The sequence below is a fragment of the Ciconia boyciana genome, chromosome 3, assembly GCF_034638445.1.
Source record: "Ciconia boyciana chromosome 3, ASM3463844v1, whole genome shotgun sequence".
In the NCBI taxonomy this organism is placed as follows: domain Eukaryota; kingdom Metazoa; phylum Chordata; class Aves; order Ciconiiformes; family Ciconiidae; genus Ciconia; species Ciconia boyciana.
Genome location: NC_132936.1, coordinates 115,010,676 through 115,033,239, shown reverse-complemented (window position 1 = coordinate 115,033,239; position 22,564 = coordinate 115,010,676). Strand labels below are relative to the sequence as shown.

At 44.5% G+C, this 22,564-nt stretch overlaps 1 protein-coding gene across 2 annotated transcripts in view; it reads left to right on the top strand.

The window, feature by feature from the left end:
* The first annotated feature begins 3,538 nt into the window (after positions 1-3,538).
* The window catches only part of ABHD12 (abhydrolase domain containing 12, lysophospholipase), a 45,877-nt gene continuing 26,851 nt past the window's right edge, over positions 3,539-22,564 (top strand). The window contains exon 1 of one of the 2 annotated variants that reach the window (XM_072857170.1): positions 3,539-3,811. In XM_072857170.1, coding sequence (XP_072713271.1) covers positions 3,663-3,811 — 149 coding nt within the window. In that variant the 5' untranslated portion in view covers positions 3,539-3,662. The remainder of the gene's footprint in view (positions 3,812-22,564) is intronic. The other variant, XM_072857169.1, reaches the window with a different exon arrangement.

Genomic DNA, 22,564 nt, shown 5'->3' with positions numbered 1-22,564 from the left:
CCAAGGAGAATGTAAAAGGAGAATGAAGAAGCCCATGGTGCTGTGCTGCAAAGGCAGCAGCTGGAGGAGTGCTCAACCCACCGGAGAGCCCTGCACTGCCCATCAAGCACAAACACATACCACCAACTTGACCTATAGAATTTGTGCTGTGATTAGTGGCTAGGGAAAGCTTGTAGCATCAGGTTTCCCTCTTTGTCCTGTCAGAGAGGAGCAGTTTGAGGAGCAGAAAGCTGTAGGCAGCTGTTCTCCTAGCAGGCCTCTCTGCATTTCCAGAGGTACTGCTGCCTTCCTCAGTGGGGTGCGGTCTCCTTCTGCTCTGCCCTGAGTCACCTCTCCTTGGCTTTTGCCCCCCTTTCAAGCACCTCCTCAAAGGCTCTGCCCTTTTCTGATTTCTCTGCTGCTTTGAATATCCTTGTGCTCTCCCAGTGGTTTCCTAACCAGTACTTTCTCCTGGCCTTTTGGGGTTCCTTCAGTGTCTCCTGCTCTGGATTCTGTCCTTTGGGGAGACTTGGTTGAGCTCATCCACAGCCAAACACAGCTTTCATCCCTTCTCTTGATAATGTTACTTAGGATCTGTGCTCGCTTGCTGTCCTTTGCTTTCCATCTATCATTCTCATCTCCAGGCCAGGCAGGTGAGTTCAGGTGTGGCTGCCTCTGGAGACTACAGGGTGGGCAGGAGGTTGCCATCGGTGCAGTCCAGCAGGCCGTGTCCTTGCCCCATGGCCTATCTCCAGACCTCTTCCAGATCATTCCAGACATACAGAAACCCTATGGAACATGTCCTTGCCCACAGGGATAGTTTCTATTATTGCTCTACCATAATCTTTGTTCATGCCTTGAGCTAAGAAATCTCAAATTCTTTCCCAACCTTTACTGACTGGATTTTCCTGTTCTTCCTGTACATGCTCTCTTTGTAGAACCACATGGAGTTACTCGCTGTTAAGAAATCCTGTGGCAGCACACTCCCTAAGCTGTTTTGCATTGTTCAGATGAAGTATTTGGTGACCGCAGATGGTAGAATTTCACCCTGGTTTGCCTGTAACAGCAGCAGAAGTACCGTTCATAGTGGACCTTTGCCTCAACAAACTCCCATCAAGTCCACCAGAATTCAACCATGGCATTTGGGGTTAATTTGGAATTCAGAATGGATGCTGTGCATTGATTTCTGTGAGTGGGCAAATTTCTGAGGCGGCACTCATCTCTTTGAATAGGTAAGAAGAGGAAGTACTGATCCCAAATGGGAGAACCTCTTCATATTCTATAAATTATGTACTAGCAGCACAGAGGACATTACACTAAAAAAAAAATATTATGTGGTTCTTATCAGATTTTTAGAGATTCTTAGAATTCTAAGATTCTTTCTGAATCTTAAAAATCTGATATGATGGGAGAGACCAAAGCAGCAGCTGTTTATACTTATACATAGTAAAGGAAGAGAAGCCTTTAGAAATGCTGAGAATAGCTTAAGGTCGCCACAAGAAAATACTTGCTTGTCTTCTTTCTAGCACAGAGAAGAAGCCAACTGGTATTAAGACCCATGCTACAAAGACAGACTTTCAAGTAATTTTCCTTAGTTGTACTTGTCAGTAATAAACTTCACCCGGAGGCATCTCAGAGGATTTATGACACCTGAGTCCATTTCCCTTGTATCAAAGCCTGTTGGGCTTTGCTTGAAATTCCCTCTTCACAGGACTGCACTGTTACTCCTAAGGAGCCCCACAGAGCCTTTGCAGAGCCTGCTTTTGGAGTGACCACCACTCATGAGATGTTGTCACCAGGCAAAGCTCCTAACACATGGCTAACAATCCCCAATTGCAGCATTCAGTCTTCCCAATGAGACGTAGGAAACAAAACAAAATCAGAGGGACAAGAACACTCTCCTTTTCTGTTCAAAGCATGGAAGAGAACAACCAGTCTTTCCAAAAGCCTGGCTGAAAATTTTAGCAATTATGATCTGGTCGATAGAAAATCTCTAAAAGGTCTCAACTGTTAGGAGAAGCTTCCAGAGACATGACAAAGCACATATCAGCACATTACACAGTACTTTCTGCTAGCTATCCATAACTGCTGAGATAGCTGAGGCTTGTATTTTAACAATTTCTTCCTCCTTTTTGGTCCACTGCCTTGTTTTTGCTCCTGGGATTAATTCATTCATGTATTTCTCTTGAATCTCCATGTTCCATCAGGATCAGTCATCAGCAAGTCAGAAGAAATGGATGCAAGACAGCTGAGATCACCTGTCCAAAGAGCCATTTTCCAGGAATTGCTTCACTTTTTTGCTTTACAGGAACACAGAAGGTACCCCAACAGATCAACCCAGCAGCAGCAGTGGCAGTGGGAAACAGAACACATGAGCATGGCTGCTTTCTGCAGTCCATTGCTGTCCTGCTCCCCAATGGTACAGACAGCGCAGTCACCAACTATTGCTGATACTGGAGGGGATTTTTTTTTGTTCTTTATTTGCCACCACTTGTTTCCAGTGCAGAATCCCCACACTGCTAGGGAAGTTCTGTAGCAAGTTAGCCTTGTCTGTGTGCGTCTGCAGAGATCAGCAGATGAGGATGTGCTTTCCAAAGTGGTATCGTAACCTCCCCAGAAGGCTACAAAGCAGATGGGGGGGGCAATCACATCTGAAACTTTGATATGGCTGCCTTCTGCTTCAGATAAAGTTTTGGAAGACAAAATAGTGGAAGGCGATGATCTCTGACTGTTCAGGGACCAAGGCTATGATTATGTGTGTCACCTCAGTGCTTCGTTTCTGTCCTCACTGCTGAGTCTAACAGTCAGGGCTACTGCTAGTTTTGCCTCTCTCCACATCCTTGTATCAGCTATGCCATTTTTCCATGCTCAGGTGTGTGCTGTAGCTTAAGCCTCTAGGCCCTGCCAGGGTCTCACAGGTCTCCAGGCCCACGCAGACCAGGTGGTGTTCCTTCCTTCGCAACGGCCCCGTTTCCCCGTGTCCCACCGGCCCTTCACGCGGAAGCGGTGTAACGATGCCACACTCATCCCCTCCCACCCCTTGCGAGCAGCAGCTCAGCCAGCTGGGTGTCCATTCCAGGTGCTGGGGTGCCAAGATGTCCAGTCACCCGCAGGCTTCCATGACACCAGAGGGGATATCTCCCGCGTCTCTGCACTGCGACACGCACCAGCACGGCACCCCACACTTCACCACAGGGCCCTGCACACTCTGACGTGCCCCCGCCTCGCCCCGCGCTCCACACCCGTCGTGCCCCGGCAGCCCCAGGAGGGCCGATGCCCCGCTGCGCCCCTTCGCTCTCAAAGCCGGCAGGGTCATCTGCTCGCACCACCACCGCTCCCACGCCCAGGAGAGGGGCACCCAGGGGAGAGGCGCACCCAGGGCCCGCACCCGACCGTGCCGCACTCGCGCACCCCCCCGCCACCGCCCCTCGCCCGCGCGTCGACGCCCCGCCTCCGGCCGCCAACAAAATGGCGGCCGGCGCTTTTGCCCGCAGTAAAGATGGCGCCGCGGGCCCTCTGAAGTGCTGGCAAGGGCCGCCTTCGTCGCGAGCCCGCTCCGGAGGCGGGGATTGGCGGGGGCGCGGGCGGGGCGTGGTGCGGCGCGGCGCGGCGCAGGGTGAGCGGCGGCAGTGCGCGGGGCTGCTCCTGCCGTCTCCGCCGCCCCGGGCCGCCGCCGCGCCGGCATGAGGAAGCGCAACGAGTCGGTCACGGTGGAGCATGAGCGCGCCGCCGCCGCCGCGCCCGCGCCCCTCGACAAGGGCTGCAGCCTGAGGCACAGCCTGCGCCTGCCCGCCGCCGCCGCCGACACGGGCATGAAGCGACCGCTGGGCAGGTGAGCGCCGCCGTGGTGGGCGTCCCTGCGCCGGGCTTTGTTACACCCCGCGCCTGCAGCCCCCGCCGAGCCCGCCGCCCCGCGCTGGAGGGACCCCCGGCCTCGGCCCCCCTCGCCACCCGCGGGGCCTGCGGCCGCAGCGCTGTCTCTCCCCTCCCCGGCGGGGACCTGCCGGGGAGCGGGGCCTCGGGCACCTCCTCAGCCCGGTCGCGGGGGCAGGGCGGGAGGGTGGCGGGGGAGGCGCTGGCAGCGGGGCAATGTTTTGCAAGGAGAGGGCAAGGGCCTTTCCCCACCGACCTCCGCAGCAGCCGGCGGCGGAGCCCCCGGGGGCGGGCAGGTGGGTGGGAGGGAATTCAGGAGGTTTCCCACTCGGTTACGCTTCCCTGGGTTCTGCGTGCCGGGTGAGCGGGTGCCGCCCCCTGGGATGCTTTCGAGTTCTGGGTACAAATAACTAAGTAGAGACTGGGGTGGTAGCGGGTCCTGCAGACCCAGATCTGGCCAGCAAAGGCTGGAAGGATTTGACTTTCATACCTGAGCGTTGCTTCGTCCAGTTCCCTTCAGTATAGGCAGGCATTCGCCCGAAAAATATGGCTAGCACAAAATCCTCTCCATCAGAGAGTGTATGTGGAGGAGCAGGGGCCTGCAGGTAGGATGTCTTTTTTTTGGAAGAAGCTGGTGCCTGTCAAAGTGATTTCTTTCCTATAAGTGAATCAGATTTAGGTGTTGGTAGGAGAAGCTTATATGCGTGGCTCCATTGAAAAGAGTTTAGCTGTGGCTTTTTGCTAGCTGTGTTAACGTTTTGAACATTTTGTACATATTTATGCTGGGAAAATGTTTTTGTTCCTCTGTAAAAAAATAAAATCTGTAACAACAGAAGGTGCTTATAACCTGGAACCGTCTTTGTGCAAGATTTCAGGAGGATGTAACGCACAGTGAAGACCAACTCACAGTTGCAGATGGCTAGGGAGGAAAAGATGCAACCTTTTAGTTTCATCTACACCGGTATAGTGCTTTTCTTTGACTGTGTTTTGTAAGCATGAAGAATATTTAATGATCAAAATAGCTGTGTGAGTGGGGTAGCTGAAGCCAAATTGCTGTGCTTCAGGAATACAGCAGCCTGTTAAAAAAAAAAGAAGCGCTTATCAGTGGATTGCTAGAAAATGAGCCATTGTGGCTGTTTCTCTGGTAAATTTTCTGAGAATTTTTCTGTTCTCATGGACAAAATTAACATTTGAAAATAACTATTTCCTGTTCATGACATAGATTTTTGTCATGTTCAAAGACAGAGACTTTAAAATGTTATTTCTTTTATTGGGTAATAGCTATTCAATTTAATGCCCTGGAGGTAAACCCTTGGGATGTTGTCAGCACTCTGTTTGTGTTATGACAAGCTCTTGGTAATTGAAAATGGCGCTGGGATGATCTCTCCATTTCAATGACTGTGCAATAGAACAGACTCTGTCAGTGCTCTGCTTTTAAAACATTTAAAAAATCAGCATGCTTATTCTATTTGTCCGAGTGGATAACTTCTAAGACCAGTGGTAATCAAATGATGGCTTATTAACTTCTTCAACATTATGAATGGTATTCTATTCAAGTACTCTTTACTGAAGTGGAAATGCTTCTTCAGTGATGAGCATTGAGCAAGCACTAAGAGCACATAGCGCAGGCTGTTGGCTGGGTCTGACAGGCAGGTAATTTGTGGAAACCAGACATAGCACAGCTATTAGATACACAGTATTGTAAAGGCCAAGCTAAAAGCAGGGAAAACACATCCCATCTGTGGAAAGTTTTATTGTATTTATTTCTCCATTTGCACATTTAAAAATGGTCAGCAGGCAAATTTTCCTCACTCTTCTCCATGTTGAGCTATTGAAGCCTGTTTTAGAAATCCCTGAAGTCCTACATGTGTTTTGGGCTTTTTTTTTTTTTCTTTTTTGGGTCAGGTACTGTATTCTGTACAGCAGTGTTTCTGAAACTCTTGACATGTAGGAAAGCCTTATTTGTTTGGAACTCGCTTTCCCTTTTCCACATTTCGATAATTTTTTTTTTTAAAGAGTCCTGTAGATCATCTTGTGCAGTGTTGCCAAAATGGTGTGTGTTTGTAACTGAGTAAAAGTGCAAAGTGGAACAATCACTTACTTCTGTACTTCTGTTGTTTTTTCTTTTGTGCTGCTCTGTTGTTGGTTTGTTTGCCTTTCTTATTGACTTTCAATGGACCTCCTTTGACTTCCTCACCTTGTGTGCCTTCAGACAGTGGTTTGCAGGCAAGATGTCTGGGTCTGCCAATACCTTCCAGTTAGTTTTCTACAGGATAACAAATATGCTGCTGAGGTGTGAATCTGAGCGTGCAGGAATGGGAGGTACAGTGCCCAGAGATAAGGTGGTTGTCCAGAACAACCACCCTGAGTCAGGTAAGACAGCTTTCTAGCTCTGTATCTCACCTTTGGCAGTGGACAGCAGTGGGTGTTTAAGGAAGAACATGAGGAGGGTACGTATAGAGTGGACCTCCCTTGGGGGGTACCCGGACTGTGGCCAGTTATGTGGCCAACAAGTTGCTGTACGAGCGTCTAGATCCTCATATTTTAATATGCAAAGTCGTGCTGTTATTGAAGCATTCCTTATACCACTGGATATAAAATTAGTGTTTGATTGTGTTGTTGTTTTCAGTGTGTTTACATCAGTTTTACTCCCTGGCTCACAGAAACTGTAAGGAAGTGAAAACTCTGCTGCAAGGTTCCTGGGATGGTGGAGGTAGCATAATATCTGGAATTAGGGATTTGTACCACAGCAAACTATTCTTAGCAGCACGCTCATTGATGAAATAGGTAAAATCAGCACTTCTGGTGGCTGTGAATTCTGCATTCAGGGGAAGTCTGCATTTTGTACTGCTGTTATTTAGTCTCTCTGCAGACTTGGGGAAACAGCACATATGTTTGGCTTCAGTATGTGGGTTTCCATCTTTTCTTTGTAAATGATACAAACCACTGATTAGAAAAGCAAACCAACCCCACAGTAGCCTGAAGTGGCTGCGTAGTTCTGCAGCCAAGGGCTGATCATGTGGCAGATCCCGTGGGTCGGGAGCGCGGGGGGCTGCAGAGGCAGGGATGTGTGTAATTGCAGCAGTGACCAGGGCTGTAGAGAAGCAGCAGAGCTTGTGCGTGCACTGCCCCAGCCGGGCTCTTTCTGTTCACGTCCAGTTCCTCAGCAAAGGCTAAATAGCACCATAACTGTAAATGTAAGCGATATTTGTAGAATACAGTATTGACTTACCAGCAGCAGCTGCTTATTCTTGCAGCAGTATTTTTGAATTTTACTAGCACTGCATTTGTGCCTCTGTTTTGGTTCAGTCATATCATCACACTGTGCTCATTCATCCAGGAGCTGAAACTCATTCTGAAGAGGTGACTGTGCGTTTGAACTATTCTGTTACAGAAGGTGTGAATGTGCACGTATGTATAACGGAGATGGATATCTTATTTATAAGATTTATGTGGCTTTGGCTAGTGCATACTGTAGTCAGTGTGGCTTAAGTGGTTTACAAACAGAAAGGAACAAATATAGGTATTTCCATTTTTCTTCCATAGGTAGCAGTAAAATACAATATGGTGGTTATCTAAGAACTTTACTGGTAGCTACTTTAAAAGTCTGTGAACAATTTGTTTTTTAAAGGAACTGAGGTGTTTTGTCTGAAACTGTTAAATGCAATAATGCAGTACTAAAGAAGCAGCACGCAGTGCTTGGTTTTCCTGGTATGCGTATTTTGTGTGGATAGCCATTCCTCTAATATTTGTGTTATGATGCATTTTCCAGGTGACAGTGTTTAAGTGCTAGATGGTTATTAAGGTAGCATTGTGTTTTGGGTAGTTGACTCATTTTTGTGGTCAGTGGCTCTGATGTTCTGAGGAAATGTGTTTGAGCAGCTTTAGATATAGAAAACCTTTGTGTGGGAGCACAGAGAATAAAGAAAATCAAGTGAGCTTAATACCAGCATTGGTATCAAAGCAAATTCTCATATCTCATTCTGCTGAACCCTGATCCTGGTGGCAAATGGTCACATGTATATTATCCTTCACTTCTGTGACCTAATCCTTAGCTATGCCTCATTAATCCCAATCAATAGTCAGACTATAGACCTGAAGTATGAATTTTGCTATGCCCTATTCTCCTACAAACACTTGTTTGCTGCAAATGTTAAAACTTGTTTCTGTCTCTCTGCATGCTGTGAAGCAGTGAAGAGCTGCAAATCCCATGTGTGTAAGCTGTATACCGCGATACTTTTGTCTTCCTGCATTGCTGGAGAAGGCTGCTGTCTCTTCAGTTGTCTCGGCTATCTTTGCTCCTAGCGACCTGGCGTAGGTCCCTGCAAGGTGTGTTTTTGGCACCCTTCCACTGGCTGTCCACCCTGTGTATCCCACAAGCTAGATATTTTTTGTCTGAATATATTACAATTTGGTGTAATTTCAGTTACACTGCAGTCACCCATGTTTGCCTTCTTGTTTGTTCTGTGCAGCTTTCTCAGTGCTTTCTCTTGAAAGGCAGAAGGTTGCTTTTACGGTACCCTTTCCTGGGTATTTTATGAAAATACAGTGAGGTGCTGAAGACAAGAGGCTGCAGCAGTCTGCTGGTATCTTTCCCTCTGATGCAGCTGAATTTTACTGGAACATTGAGTGTGCCCAGGTGTGTTGAATGCGATGTGTGGTGGCCCTTGGCGCCATCCTGCCCCAGCAGCTGAAGTGCTCCATGCCTTCCTGTGTCTCTTTGGATTTAAGCAGCAGTATCTTTCCTCTGACAGAAAACTTGGCTATCTCTATTATCTGTGTCATGTCCGCCCTGTTCCCCTCCCCCCCCGCCCCCCCCCCCCCGCCATATCTCTAGGCCTAGCCTCTTTTTTCCAGATGTTACTTTGTCTAGAACCATTTGCACAGTCTTTATAATTATTCCAGTCTGGTCATTGTAGCAGAGATGACAAATTTTTGAATTGTTCTCCTGCAAGTTTTCGTCAATATCTTCCTTAAGAATTTTTTTTTTTCCCAAGTGAGTTTTGTGCTATTGTCTCTCTTAATTGCTGTCTTCAGGTTGAACCAGTTACTTGTTAGTGCTCTTCAAGGAGGAAGGGTGCTGCATGTATAGAGACATTTCATCAGTTGTGCAGCTTTTTCACCAATTCCACCTTCCTACTGGGTAGCTGCTGCTATTTCAGGTGTTCTTGATAGCTGTCCTTGAGTAAAGTTCGCAAAGGAGCTGTGAAATGGTTTCCAGTCACTTGCCTGTGCTTTCTTCCATAGTAAGTATAGGTCGAATCATAGTTCCTCGTTTGTGTAAAATGTGTAAAAGCAGCTTGCTCTGTGTGGGGATTTTTTTGTAGTGTAGGTTTTGGTTTTTCTTTTGGTTACAATTCTCTTGAAGATGCACAGTAATATTTTGCTCAGATCTGTCAAAAATGGGATTGTGTAATTGCTTCCACATGTGTCTGACTCTTTCTTTTTTTATGAATGGGAATTCAGTAGCTGTGTCTGCATCCTGGTTTGTCTCATGCATTGTCAGCCATTTTGGGAGCTTATGGCTAAGTGAGCGCCTCTGAATTGCTCCTGAGTTACCCCACTGGGGCATTAGGTGATCAGTCTCTGCATCATGTTCCCAATTTGTTCAGCCTTTGCAGCCATTATAATTCTCTTTCCTTGTGCTTATCTTCTCCCCCCTCTTTCTCAAAGATGTATAATTAATTCAGCAAAAATAGCAAGACTCCCTGCAATGTGGGGAGTTATTAGTTTTATTAGTGTGTTTTTTTAATCTGGGTGGGTTTTTTTAAGGATTTACTGATTTGTGAGGCCATTGTGTTGATGTGTAGCTGACAGTTCTGGTCCTCAGTGTGTTACTGTTAAAGCCTATCCTCTTTCACCATGTTAATCACTGACTTTATTTTTTGTGTTAAACAGGCATGGTTTTCTCTCTCAAGCACGTCTTGAGACTCCTAGCATCCTCCTGCAGGCCTGTCTGTATGATCTAAAATTTCTTTCCTTGGATCCGACTTTCCCATGAGTCCCTCTGGATTTTCTGTAATAGAGCACAGTGTTTTTCTGTTGCATCTGCTCTGTGTTATGTCATCCTACAGTCTCATAGTCTCTCAGCAGTTTTCTCAAGTCCCCATATTTCTCATGGAGAACTCTGCTCGAGCAGGCTTGCTTCTGACTGAAGGCAGTTTGCCCTCTAGTTATGACTGACTTTTGCGTTGGTCTCCTTGAACTCCTTATTCCATTGCAGTGCCATACTTCTGACATCATGCATGCCCCTGGGTTCAGTTGCTCTGCTTTGGTGGCTTATACCTGAATTAATAATTACAGCCGTGTTATTAATTGCTACTACTTTGTAATTCCTTTGAAGTCCTTTTCTACTTAGGAGCTTTATGAATTGCAGACCTCTGCTTGTTTCAGTATACCTAAACATCCTAACACGAGTGGTTCTGGGTAACTCCTGGGACCGAGAGGACTTTCTAGTCACCTCTGGATGAAGATGTCTGTGGAGACCAGGGTCTTCTCAGTGTTGTCACAATCTTTCTGTCCTTTCTTCTCATCTGGCCACTACTGGTTCCTTTGGGCATACCAGTGAGTATAATCATGGGCTGGGTTGTTGGCCAGTGTGATGCTGCACTATAGGGTGACCAGCTAAACTGAGCTTTTAACATCAACACAAGTCCTAGATTCCCATATGTGCTTTTCACTCTAGATATCCTTTTTACCTCTGGTATCCCCATGTCTATTTCCAGCCTGTTTTCACTTACACAGAGGATCAATGGTCTACTTACAACAAGCTAATTTTTGAGGGTGACTTGTTTTTGTGCTATAAATGGCATGTAGTTGCAGAGCCGGGAATCTAGTTCTCTGTAAATGCAGTTACAGGCCATCACAGCAAGTCTGCAGGTTTTTCTCCAGGATGCAATATGTATGTGTTTCTTTTTGGTGAAAACAACATTGTGGTCTCTTCATTAAAACTAATGATGGTGGCATCATTTCCTCTCCAGAATCCGCTGCTGCGTTACATGCAAGAGGCCCAGTATACTCAAGCAGGACTTCTGCTGTAGATGAAGAGTCCTGCCTGCTGAGTCCAGTTTCCTTTGAAAGGCACCATGATGTCATCTTAGGAGGCTACAGCTAAGTTACTTTATCCTTCCAGGCCTGAAGGGCAGGTCAGATTATTTTGGTAATCATGCCAGGATGTGAAATTAGTAAATAGGCTTCTACAGCAATTCCCCTATAAAACCCTGGGTTTTGGAATCTCGGTGGGTTGCTGCACTGTAAGTGTCATGTTGTTGGTGTTGCAGTAGCGGACAACTTCCGACATCAAGAGTGAGTGAGTGTAAGCAAGGGAGATTCACTAAGGCTGTAATGTGAGAGCACTGTGTGACTGAATCAGTACCACAAGAAGATTAAAATAAAGTACTTCTGGTGTATTGAAAGGGTAACAGGAGACCTAGGAGACTTTAAAGTCATTAGCCTGAGGTGGAGTTGGTGCAATTTTAATGGTAAGAGTTAATTTGCAATTCAGTGGAAGAAGATTTAGCAGCTAAATATATATACTAGTGAAAATAGATCTGCCCTGGGGAAGGGAGGTCTCAGTGTAAAATGTGACAGGTTTGTCAAGATTACACCCTGGTTGATGAAAGCATCAGTGGTAAAATTGTTTCTCCAGAGCACTTGACCTTGTACTGTAGTTTATTTTATTGAAAGGGCTTGCATTGCTAATGGAGAGCATGTCATCTGTATTGGAAACTGGCTCAGTGGAGAGACAAACAACTGGGGAGTTGTCTTGGGATTGATGCTTGGGCTCAAGGGTGCGTAATTTTGTATATCAACCATCCCAACGATGAGACAGTTACTGTTGGTAAAACTGAGAGGAGGAGAGGGTTGATGAGGACTGATGAATAGGGCAGTCTGAGGCAGCTGGTGACATAGCGAGAAGGTCACCAGAACACAGGTTAAATGTAGCTGGCTGTAAGGCAGGATGGCAGCGGAGAGTGTAGAGGTTGTAACTGTGGGATGGGAACTGTGACAAAAAGTTAAGTTGTTCTAGGTAATCACCTCTGCAAGCTGTCGTGTGTCCTTTCGCATAGGCCTGGCATGAGTATTGCCTATCCAGGAGTAAGGCTGCAATCTAGGCGTTACGCTTTTGCCTTGCTGGCATGCATCTCTTTTTCTCAAAGCAGTAAGTATTGGTAAAACAGTGCACCACTGAGCTTCAGAAATCTGCCTCTTCCTTATTGAAGGCAATTTAAACTTGCAAGCAGAATCTCCTAATTTTAGACTCTATTAAGTGCCTTGATAATTTAAAGTATGACTGTTGAACTGAGCTAACAGGAAGGATGTCTGTGTTTACTTTCCAAATCAAAGTGTTTGTTTAACACAGATTTATTTCAATGTTGTAACTCTTACTGAGTAGTAGAGCAATAAAAGATTGTTAGACTAGAAAATTAACTTTTAAACCACAAACACTTGAAAATATTTGAGAAGTCCCACAGCTGCCCTGTCCTTGTTCAAAACAACCTATCAACCACAGAAAGAGAATTTTAGAAATCGAAAGAAGAGCATGAAAACCCCAGGCATCGAAGTTGTCTTCTGAATCTAGGAAATAGCTGAAGCAGAACCTTCCAGCGGAGGGCATATAAGATTGGGTAGTGCATGCAAGTAGTTCAATCTTTGTGGAGTTTATTTTAAAAAGAAAAAGAAAAGCCCTCCCCCCGATAGGCTGGCCGGTTTCACTTTTTTTCAGTAACTGCCATGTCTGAATGGATGCTGAATGATTTTAAGCACTGATAACAGAATAGGGAATTCCTCTTTTAACATCTGTTAAGCCCAGAGTTTTTTTCTCATATCATGCTTGGAAAGAGATAACGGTGTTCTTCGGTTACCTCCCTCTTGTGTTTTAGTAGTCTTGTGTTTTAGATGTGTGAATAGCAAGAGCTGGTGTTCCTTCTCAGCCTCCGAAAAGAAGAACCGATGGGTAGGCCAAAATGTGGGCCCTACCTTTCACTTATAGTATGCTGCTTGTACATCAGGCCCAGGATGAAGAAAGGTAGCTGAGATTTCAAATATTCTTTCCTGTATTATCTGTGCTGCTGTTCTGAACGTGAATGGTTATATTAAAATCAAATTTGTACCCACTTAAAATGCTGGTTAATTCTTCTTGCAAAAGAGATTGGTGTTGAACAATTAGTGAAATGAGGTCGTGTGGAGTCCTGTCTCTCTTGTTACTAAACGTGTGCAGAATAAAGGACTTTGTGTGGCATAACTGGAAAAAAAAAGTCTTGGAAGAGTACTTTTTAGTGGGATATATGCAAGCTCAGAGCAGAGAACAGTAAATGTCTAGAGGCTGATTTGCCTTCCCCTGGCAATAAAGGTTCCCCTGGCGTGACTTCTGAGACAGAGAAGCCTACGCAAATGAGTGTGGTGTAACTGGAGCTTTGGAGTCAGGACTTCCAGGTTGTAGCATCCTTGCTTGTGGAGGGAAGTGTGTGCAAGGTGTTTAAGAATAGAGTAGCTTTTTAGACTTCCTTGGCATTCCCAGGAAGGGAAGCCTGGCTCTATTTTCTCCCCTAAAGCAGTCCTATCTCACTTCTTGTAAAGTTTTGATTGGTTTCAGAGCAGCTTTAGGAAGCAGGAGTAAAGCTGACAATGTCAGTTTTATACTGCTGAATATGAAAACTGTGAATTGGACACAATCATTGGAAATATCCCATTCTCTTGTCCTTGCAAATCCAGCAGAAATGCAGTGAATAACCTTTTCTTTCAGTTTCCGATAGCTTTGTGCTGTCTCTAGTAAAACATTCTTTTCCTCTTTTGACTACCGGAGTAGGGACCACATTTAGCTTTAAACTTTGTGGCAGGCTGATGTACAGCGCTGCAAAATGTTCCATTTCCATGCAGTTAAGTAGAAACTCCCACACCTGCTTTTCACCTTCTTTGAGTACGTGTTTTCTGGCTTGGGTCTTCAGAGTTTTGTAGTATTAGTAAAGGCTCTGGTTTTAATTGTCACTAATTTTTTCAAGCCTTAGTCCTTTTGGAATTGTTTCCTCAACAAGATTGATAGCTAAAGCTGGAATCCCTGAATAAAGCACAGATTAAAGCAGGAACGGTTTAATCTTCCTGGCTGTATGCAAAATAAGCCTCTGTTCAAGGTATGCCAGAGGCTGGCAGCGGTTCTGTATCTGTTCATACATCTGTTCTTTAACCACGGCTGTTGCTTTATGGCCATGCACTGTTCGTTAAGCCTCTCTTTTTAAACAGGTCACAATTACAGAGGGCACTGTGACTGCCAGCTAAATGTAACTGTGCTCAGCTGATGGTCAGCATATGTAATGTTTTGGCATTGTTTAATGTTCTTGTTTGCTTGTATGCCTCTAACAGGGAACTGTTAGTTCATTGTAATCAAAATGCGTTACTGATGATGTGTTCTGTATCTAAAAGGTGGCAGTATCACTGCTAACACAAAAGCATTTTTTTTCTTTAGGCTTCCAAGGAGGAAGGGCTTCTGATCTCTGCCAGCAAAAGCAGAGATATCTCAGTTGGGCAAATATAAGACAACCATCTTCATGCATTTAAAAGGAAAAAGGTCTACAATACACAAATGAGACTTTTGGTCAGGTGGTTTAAAAGAGAGCAAGAGCCACAGAGCCTGCCAGTAGTGGTAATTCTCAAGCTGTGTGGCTGGTGGCCATCTCACAAAACTGTTGTGTGAAAAGAAGATTTCATGTTCACAAAGTTGTACAGCTTGCAAATATGGACCTGTTCATACACATATCCATAGGAACAAAGTCTGAATCTATGGATTCCTGTTACTGCTGCAAGGTTAACACACGCATGCAAGTCTGGCAGGTTTACAGCATGTTAACAAGACTTAAGTGGCAGTAGGGGAACTGGCTTGGCCCTACTGTGTGCTTTTTCAATTATGGTATGCATTCAACAGGCAAGTGGCTTTATGTTAAACGGCAGTTAGGAACTGTGGTGGAGTATTACATGTCTAAATTGGTTCTGCTCTTGAACCTTTGCTTGTGTACCCCGATATTCCTCCTTGTGAAGGAGGGTGTGGTAGAGAGAAATGAGCTGTACTGCTTCAATAAAAATCTGACTCAGCTAGTCTCAAGCTCCTGTTTTGCACTTCCAGTGCTGTTTCAATCTTTTTGTGTTTACGTTCTGTTTTTTCCTCTTTCATTTGCAGACAGCTTTGTGTTCCCCAGCTCGTGGACTAGTGAGAGGGCTGTGCCTATAATATAAACCAGCTGTCAGCTGTGAAATGAGTGGAAAACTTAAGAATTCAGTAAACACTGTGGAGGGAGTGTACTTGCACCACAGTAGTATCTCAATGCCAAGCTTGACTAAAATCTAGTACGGGTGACTTCAGATTTGATTAGTGTCAGCAGCATTGCTGGGGAGCTCCGGAGAAAGCATATTCTTGGAATTTAAAGAAATGGTTCATACTGGAAAGGTTCTGGTGCAAACTAAACGGCTGTTGCAGAAGATGCATTCAAGGCAAGTCAACAACCTTAAAACCCTAATCCCCAAGCCTGCTTTTCTGTCCTAAAAGTCAATTGTTCAATTGCCTAGGGTATAATTATTCATTGTTTGCTACATACTTAAAATAACAGAAGCATCTCCTCCTTTCTTCTTCAGACACAGCTTTCAGGTTAATCTTGTCAGACACAATTCACATTAATGCCAATACCATTTTACCTAAGTATTGAGAAGTAACATAGCTATTGCTTAGGCCATGCTGTCAGTATACATTTTAAAAAAATCAGTGCTGTATTGCTGAATGTTCACCTGGTTCTTGTCTCCTGGTCTGTGACACATATGTAGATTTCACGCAATGTAAGTTAACAAGACTGATGTTCCAAGCTCCTGTCCTTCAAAGGAAGTGCCAATACTTACAGTGGTTTTAATTAGACAAGCAGTGTTGTTACTACCTTTCAGGGGTAGTCAGCTTAGGCGATGGTTGTGAAGGAGAGCCCAAGGCATGGCATTGGGAAGGGAGGGGGTGCTCAAGATGGAAAAGTTAGATGTAGCTCCCATGTCCCTGTACTATGGAGTGTGTAAATGCGTGTGTGAGCCTTTCCCTACCTTGTTTCATTTGCTCTGCTTTTTGCAAACATGTTTAATTGCCAAAGGCCCATACGCTACCTGCAGGCTGCTCCATTATTTCTGCTCATTAACATTGTACACTAACTTGCCTTTCCCTCACTTTATGGAGTTCACTTTTTTTTTTCCTGCTGCACTCTGAGTCCCTGCGTGACTCCCGCTGGCATTTCATTGCTATCAACTGGCTGATCAGTAGTGCCTTCCTCTTCCCCTTACCCTGAGTGCTAATGGTGCACATCCCCCCTCTTGCTGCACCAGGGTCTTGATTCTTGCAGGTCGTCCCCAAGATCTTTCCCTATTCCACAAGCTGAAATGTGGTTATTAAGGTCTCAATAGCTGGAGCTTGCTGGCCCCTTCTGAAAAAACCCAATTCATTGAGATGCTCTCCTTTACTTTGCAGTTATATCTCTTGGAGAGACAGACCTGAGTTTTTGCGAATGACTGGCTAGATGGTTTCCTTCTTGCTGTTTATTGTTTTAAGTTAATGTTTAATCACTTGATATTAATCAGAAGGAGGCATAGAAGCAGTCTAAGCAAGAGTCTGGGCTGCAAGAGGGGAGCTAGGTAATGAAGTGGTGGACTGGGGGAATTTGGGAGTTTAAAGTTTCAAACCTCATCTGCATTCAGATAGTTGGAACAACACTGCCTGAAGCTCTTACCCCAGCCAAAAGGAGACGTCCTGTAGGCAACAGCTTGTTTGGGGGCTGAAATGGATAAGGAAGCCTCAGGGAAGAGCTTGGGAATAGACAGTTTGCAATGAAGGGAGGGAAAGGACATTGGTGAACAGGAGTGTGTCGAAGGCAGCAGTTGTACAGTCTCTGTAAGCTGATGTCACTGCCAAAAGAAAAGGTCCTGGAGGCTCCTTGTTTGGACAGGCTTTTCTACCACAACTGCTAAACCATGTCTACAAACTGATCAATTTTAAAAGCTAATTTTACATGAATTTGCATGTATCCGCTATGATGCGGATACAGGTTCAGGTCTTTCCTATGATGAATTGTCTTTTGTGGCCACATTAACGTTTGCCAGCTTCAGGCTGCATAGGTATGGAAGTGAATGGAAAGTGGGATAAACTGCATAGTTTACCCATGTAGAGCTTGTCAAATGAACTTAGGTAACTCCTCTGACTGAAAGGTGACATGGGGGGATTTTTTTAAAGATGATAGAAATCCAGTAGGCCTAACTGAAGGCAGTGTCAGTAGGCATTTGATTGATGTTACATGGGATATTGTTAATGGAAAATAAGGGGTGGCATGCTGAAACTGCTGGTTAGCATATAGACAAAATATTCTGGTTCTGTTTGCTGACATGCAGCACTTCTCTGGAGCTGTGCATGCAGCTTTCACTGTCTTTCTGTGATACTGCTATGAACAGAGAAATAAGCTAGTGCTTATGATAGCTTTCTGCTGTGCTTTAGAAATACAACATACTATTCAGCAAAAAAAAAAAAAGGAAGAAAGCATTTTTTGCTATAATTGCAGCGAAGAAAAGAATAAACTTCAGTAGCTGGCAGTGTTTTTCTATGGTTAGTTTGAATTACCTGCCAAATGCTAACTCAGAAGGCTTTATGGGTGTACTGACATCTTGTCAATGCTGGTTTTTGAGCTTTTGCCTCTGTTGGGACACCTTCACTTTTCATGACTGTTGGTGATGCAGACTGTGTGTCTGTTTAAAAAATAGGCTGTCATATATTCTGAGGAACCTGAAGGTGGAGCTTGCATGTTTGAAAACGTTCTCAAAAAGCTCAGCTTGCCTTTCTTTTCTGTCTTTTTTTTGTGAAAGCCCGTAGGCTTTAAATTAGTTGCCTTTCCACTGCCTTATTAAGCCCATTATTCCTGTTAATTTGTATTTTAATTAAAAAGAAATAGTAGAACATCCCAACTATTTGCTCCTGGGTACAATCAAACTAAGTAGGCTGGTGGGAACTATGGAGTGGAGTAGCTTTTCCTGGGCTGGGTCTCTGCTAGTGAAGGCTTGAATGCCTTGCTCCATCCTAGCTTTTTAAGGCCAATATTTAAGAATGTGTGCTTAGTGTTTTATTCACCCCCCTCTCCCACTTTTTCATTGGTGTAAAAAGTAGCTTAGCCGGATTTTGAGATTTGGATAGCTTTTTCTATCTCTGCCTACTGGGTAAATCTTTATTCAGCTTTTGAAGTACTCTGGTACCCTTCTCTCTTTATAGGAAAAAATCACCATTCAGTGAGAATTCAGCTAGTCTGATCTGTTGTGTGAACCTGGCGGACTTTAGTCCGTCTGGCTCAGCTCTGCATTGCCAGAGGGACATTCATGGAGTGTGGGCTGTTGCACTTCGCCAGTAGTTAGTGGGAGGAATTAAGCAGGCAACCGTTTAGGTAGCATGTCCTTTGTAGGAGGAGGGAATGGACTGGGTGACTTCTTGGGATCTCTTATAACCTCTTTACTGTTCATGTTATCTATGACATGACTAAAATAGTCCCTGATTTCAGATGCTTTTCTTAAGTCGAATGATGGACATTTTGGATGCTACAGTGATGAAAGCCATAGGATCAGGTATGAATTTGCCTGTTGCATCTTCTGTACCTCTGATGGCATAGAATGGAAATTTACCTTGTATTAATTGACTCATACTTCCTGGTAACAGATCTAACAACTCTTACTTTTAATGCTTGGTTTTATGTGCAGATGGATTTGTACTTGAATTACAGAGGCTGTCAAAGAACAAATAGATACCCAACCTTTTCTGTCTCATCCCAATAGCTGAAAGATCAGGTTGTCTTTTGCAACATCAAAATGTAAATCGTGTCCTTCTCAGACCTGGCATGTCTCAGTAACAATTTATTCTGCTGCTAGATGCTTGAAAAGTCATTAAATCCTTTAACCTTGTAAAAATATGTTCTGCATGGCACTTTGCAATGTAGTATCTTCATTCTTTTGAAGAAGTGCTGAAGTGATGATAATATACTGCCGTTTAGTTTTTGAGAGACAGTAGAATATTTCTTCAGAAAGAGTAAAGGTTCAAGATTTTAAGGAACTTTTTGTGGGAAACGGCAACAGAATCTGATAGAGCTAATTTTCTTCTTGTTTTTCAGATCTTTCCAAGAGCAAAGATTCTAAAAATCTTGAGTTGGTTGAAAGTAAAGTCTCTGAGGATGCGCAGACCCATGCAGTTTATGTCCATGATTTTTTGGGGTGGTTTTATGAAGCAAGCTTGGGGAAAAAAAAAAGAGAGAGTAATGCCTTTACATTTGTGTCTTGTTTCCAGGATTGTGGTTTATGACTTTTTTTTTAGATGATTGCTTAATCCCTAGAATAGCAAGATGAGTTTGGGGCCTTTGATTTTTCTTTTTGAGTTGTTTTGTAGTGAACTGATCCTGTTAAAAAGGATCCTAATGCCAAAGGGAGGGATCAGTCTCTCAGGTGCTAAGCCCACTGGCTTTCACGAATTCGGGGGAAGACCTGTTTTCAGGATTGGATGAATTTTCTGTAATTCAACATCCCTGCTCTCTATACAGTGCCTCCAGTGAAGCAGAATTAAGGCTTGGCTGTGGACTTTTCATTGAGAAGTCTGTATAGCTGGGCCCGAAATAAAAGAACCACATGGTTGCCTATTTGCCTATGCAGCTTCGTTCGCTGTGCACAGAAGCCAGGAGGGGGCAAACCCTTTGGCATTTGCATCTTTTTGGTTTGCATTTGGCTGCACATAAAGCAGGTTTTGCAGCAAACCAGAGGAGAAAAAGGCCCATACTAATCTTGTAGTGGGAAATTACTTTGTTGCGTGTCACTGTACAAACTGTCCAAAAGCTGCTGGTAACATATTGGAGCGAAGAGGAGACCCACCGCCTGCCTGTGAACTCCCGTTCAGGAGCTGAGAGGCTCTCTCTGAATGTGCTTTCACACAGTTGGAAGGCTGATAGGTTTTTTCCTTTTTCTTTTTTATTTTCTTGGCAGGGAACAAGTGAAATAAAACAAAAGGTTAATCAGCTTGGGTGGCTCAGATGGCCTGTGTGGAGGAAGAAGAAAGATTGGGTGATCCTTTCACCCTTCAGAACCTGTAAGAAGGAGGAGCCCTGTGCAACACCACTGTCCAGACTTCCTGTAGGAAGGGAAGATGAATGCTCTTGAAGACCCTACGTGGGTTAGAAACCATCTCTTGTTTAAAGCAAGGCTAGCAAGGAAGGCTGGAAGACTTGCCAGTGACTTGGTGTGTGGGCTGTCCTGCCCTGTGCATGGCTGCCGTGTTGTTTCTGCATGCCCCTGTGTGCCTTGGGGCTCAGTTGCAGTTTCCAGGTTGTAGAATAGGTTGTTTTGGGTACAACTCTGTTTACCCAAAGAAATTAATCCTAGTCCTTTAAATTCCCTTTTGACTCTCAGGTTTTTTTAATCTTTTGCCTACGTCTTCGTCTACCTCCTGATTGTTAAGCTCTTGATCCTTGTCTGTGGGGAGGAATGTATTGATTTAAAAAAAAAAAGTTTTCTGTTAGAAAAGTGGGGGAACGTGTTCTTGTTTATGCCATTATTCATGTTACTTATTTCTTCCTCTATGACTTTTAAAGTCACTTTTGTCACCTGGTAATCAGGAGGTACTTTGCATGACCAAGAATGAAAATGGTCTTGGCTCTCCACATCCTGTGCTCTGAATTCCTGCTGGGAAAGGATTGCCATTTTGCAGTTTGAACAGCTGGTGATTTGAGGGACACCAGAGCAAGCCAGAGAAACGGCATTTGCTGAACATAGTCTCATACTTGGGTGTCTGTGAGCATTTTATTTTACTGTTGCCTCTGCTAGACGACAAAGGCCATGTGGGCTGTACGTGCATTTGTCTGTAGGTCCTTTTGGGGCTGCAAGCCCAGCATGTGTGTGTTTCTGAAATTTTTTTCTTGCTTGACTGCTGCTCTGATGATACCAGTCTCTTGTTTCACCCTTGGCCTGCCCTTTCACCCTTGTAGCACAGCTGATAAGGAGATCCTAATGGAAACTCTTCTGGCATACTTCTAATGCAGAAGTGATTCAGCTGCTCTCCAGGGGAAATTATTTTAATCTGAATCTGTATGTCCTTGGACAGTCTCTGTTCACAAAACCTCCCGAGTTTGCTGGAGAGGAGGGAGGAACACTGGTACTGTGAATTGAAAGATGCCCATAGTGAATTTGCTTGCCTTGATTGCTCTTTGCAGACACACTGTGATTGTGGACCACGGGTTGAAATCCCTGTTGTGTGATGGTGCAGTACTTAAATCTTGGTTTAGCAGTTGTTTTCCATGGTGAGATGAAAGATGTTTTTGCCTGCAGTTCCCTTAGTGCTGGTAGAGTAAAGCACACTCAAGAGAAGCTGTCATGAGGGCCCCCAGCTCCTCCTCACTAGCCAGATACTCTTATTGTCTGCCCAAATGCAAAATATGCTTGTTCTGAGTGAATATAGGACCTTCATCCAGGTGTAAATTACCAGGAAAACTTTCCATTTCTGATGTCACACTTGCAGGAAAGACCTTCTTCTTTCAGATTTAAGTATGTCTGGAGACATAACGTATTTTTCACATCCACTTCAGAAACCTGCATGAAGCAAAATTCAGATTTTCACTGGCAAAATACTTCAGATTTTGCCTGTGTTTGGACAGAACCCAGAAGTTGGGCAAAAGCTTTTGATGACTGAAGGGAGAAAATGTGATGTCAGTGGGGACTTTTTTTTATTTTTGGGGTGACTTTGAGTGTTTTGGGTTGGTGTGGGTTTTTTTGTTTTGGTTTTTTAGACATTACTTTTATTGTTCCTGGAAATCCATTTATTGTATTCTTCAGTGTCTTCAGTTTGCAGCTGCTTATTCTCTCTAACTCACTTGTATTTTCCAGCTAAGACCGACTAAGTTTCTTGGTGAAAAGGGGGTGAAAAGTATGTTGCTGCTGCTTTTGCCTGAGCACACCAAAAGCTCCCTGTGCAGGGCATTTATTTTGTGAAATAGCTTTTCTGCAGTGCAAGAACAGTTTAATTTAGTTAAATTGCTCACTAAAGATTTACCTGGTAATTTTACAATGTCTGTACTTCAGCACGTTGTCTTGGATTTATCAGGAGAAATGTTTGTTGATGGATAGAGGTTTTGCCCTGGTTGCATTTTAAGTAGACATGTCCCTGGAGATGAGGTGTAAATGTCCCATTACTGATTAGCATTTGGCGTGGGGTACCAGAGGAAAGGAAGAGATGTCTTGGTTCAGTCTCTGAAAAAGAGAAACCAAAATAATTCCTGAGCTCTGACAGCATTACTTGGACAATGTCGTCTTCAGCATTTTCTGTTCCTGGCTCCAGCTCACGGCTGGGTCATGCTAAGTGCTTTTGCAACCCAGACATCTGAAGAGCCTGTGTTTTGATGTGCTCTGGTTGTGCCTGGAGGAATTCAGACCTGACTCTGGTGCCTTTCTAAACAAGTGGGTTTTTTCTGTAGGACTGAAATCCTGGTGTTTGTGGAAGTCCCCCAGGAGAGCTCTGTTTGGCTGCAGCCGGATCTGGGCCCCAGGCAGGATAGCTTGCTGGAAAGCCCCATCCTGCCAGGTTGCTCAGCCGTGTTACTGTTCTCAGTGGGAAGGTGGTGATGGCAGTCACCTCTCAAGTGTGAGGCGAGAGGAAACTGCAAGGTTGTGTTAACTCTGAGCAACCAGCCAA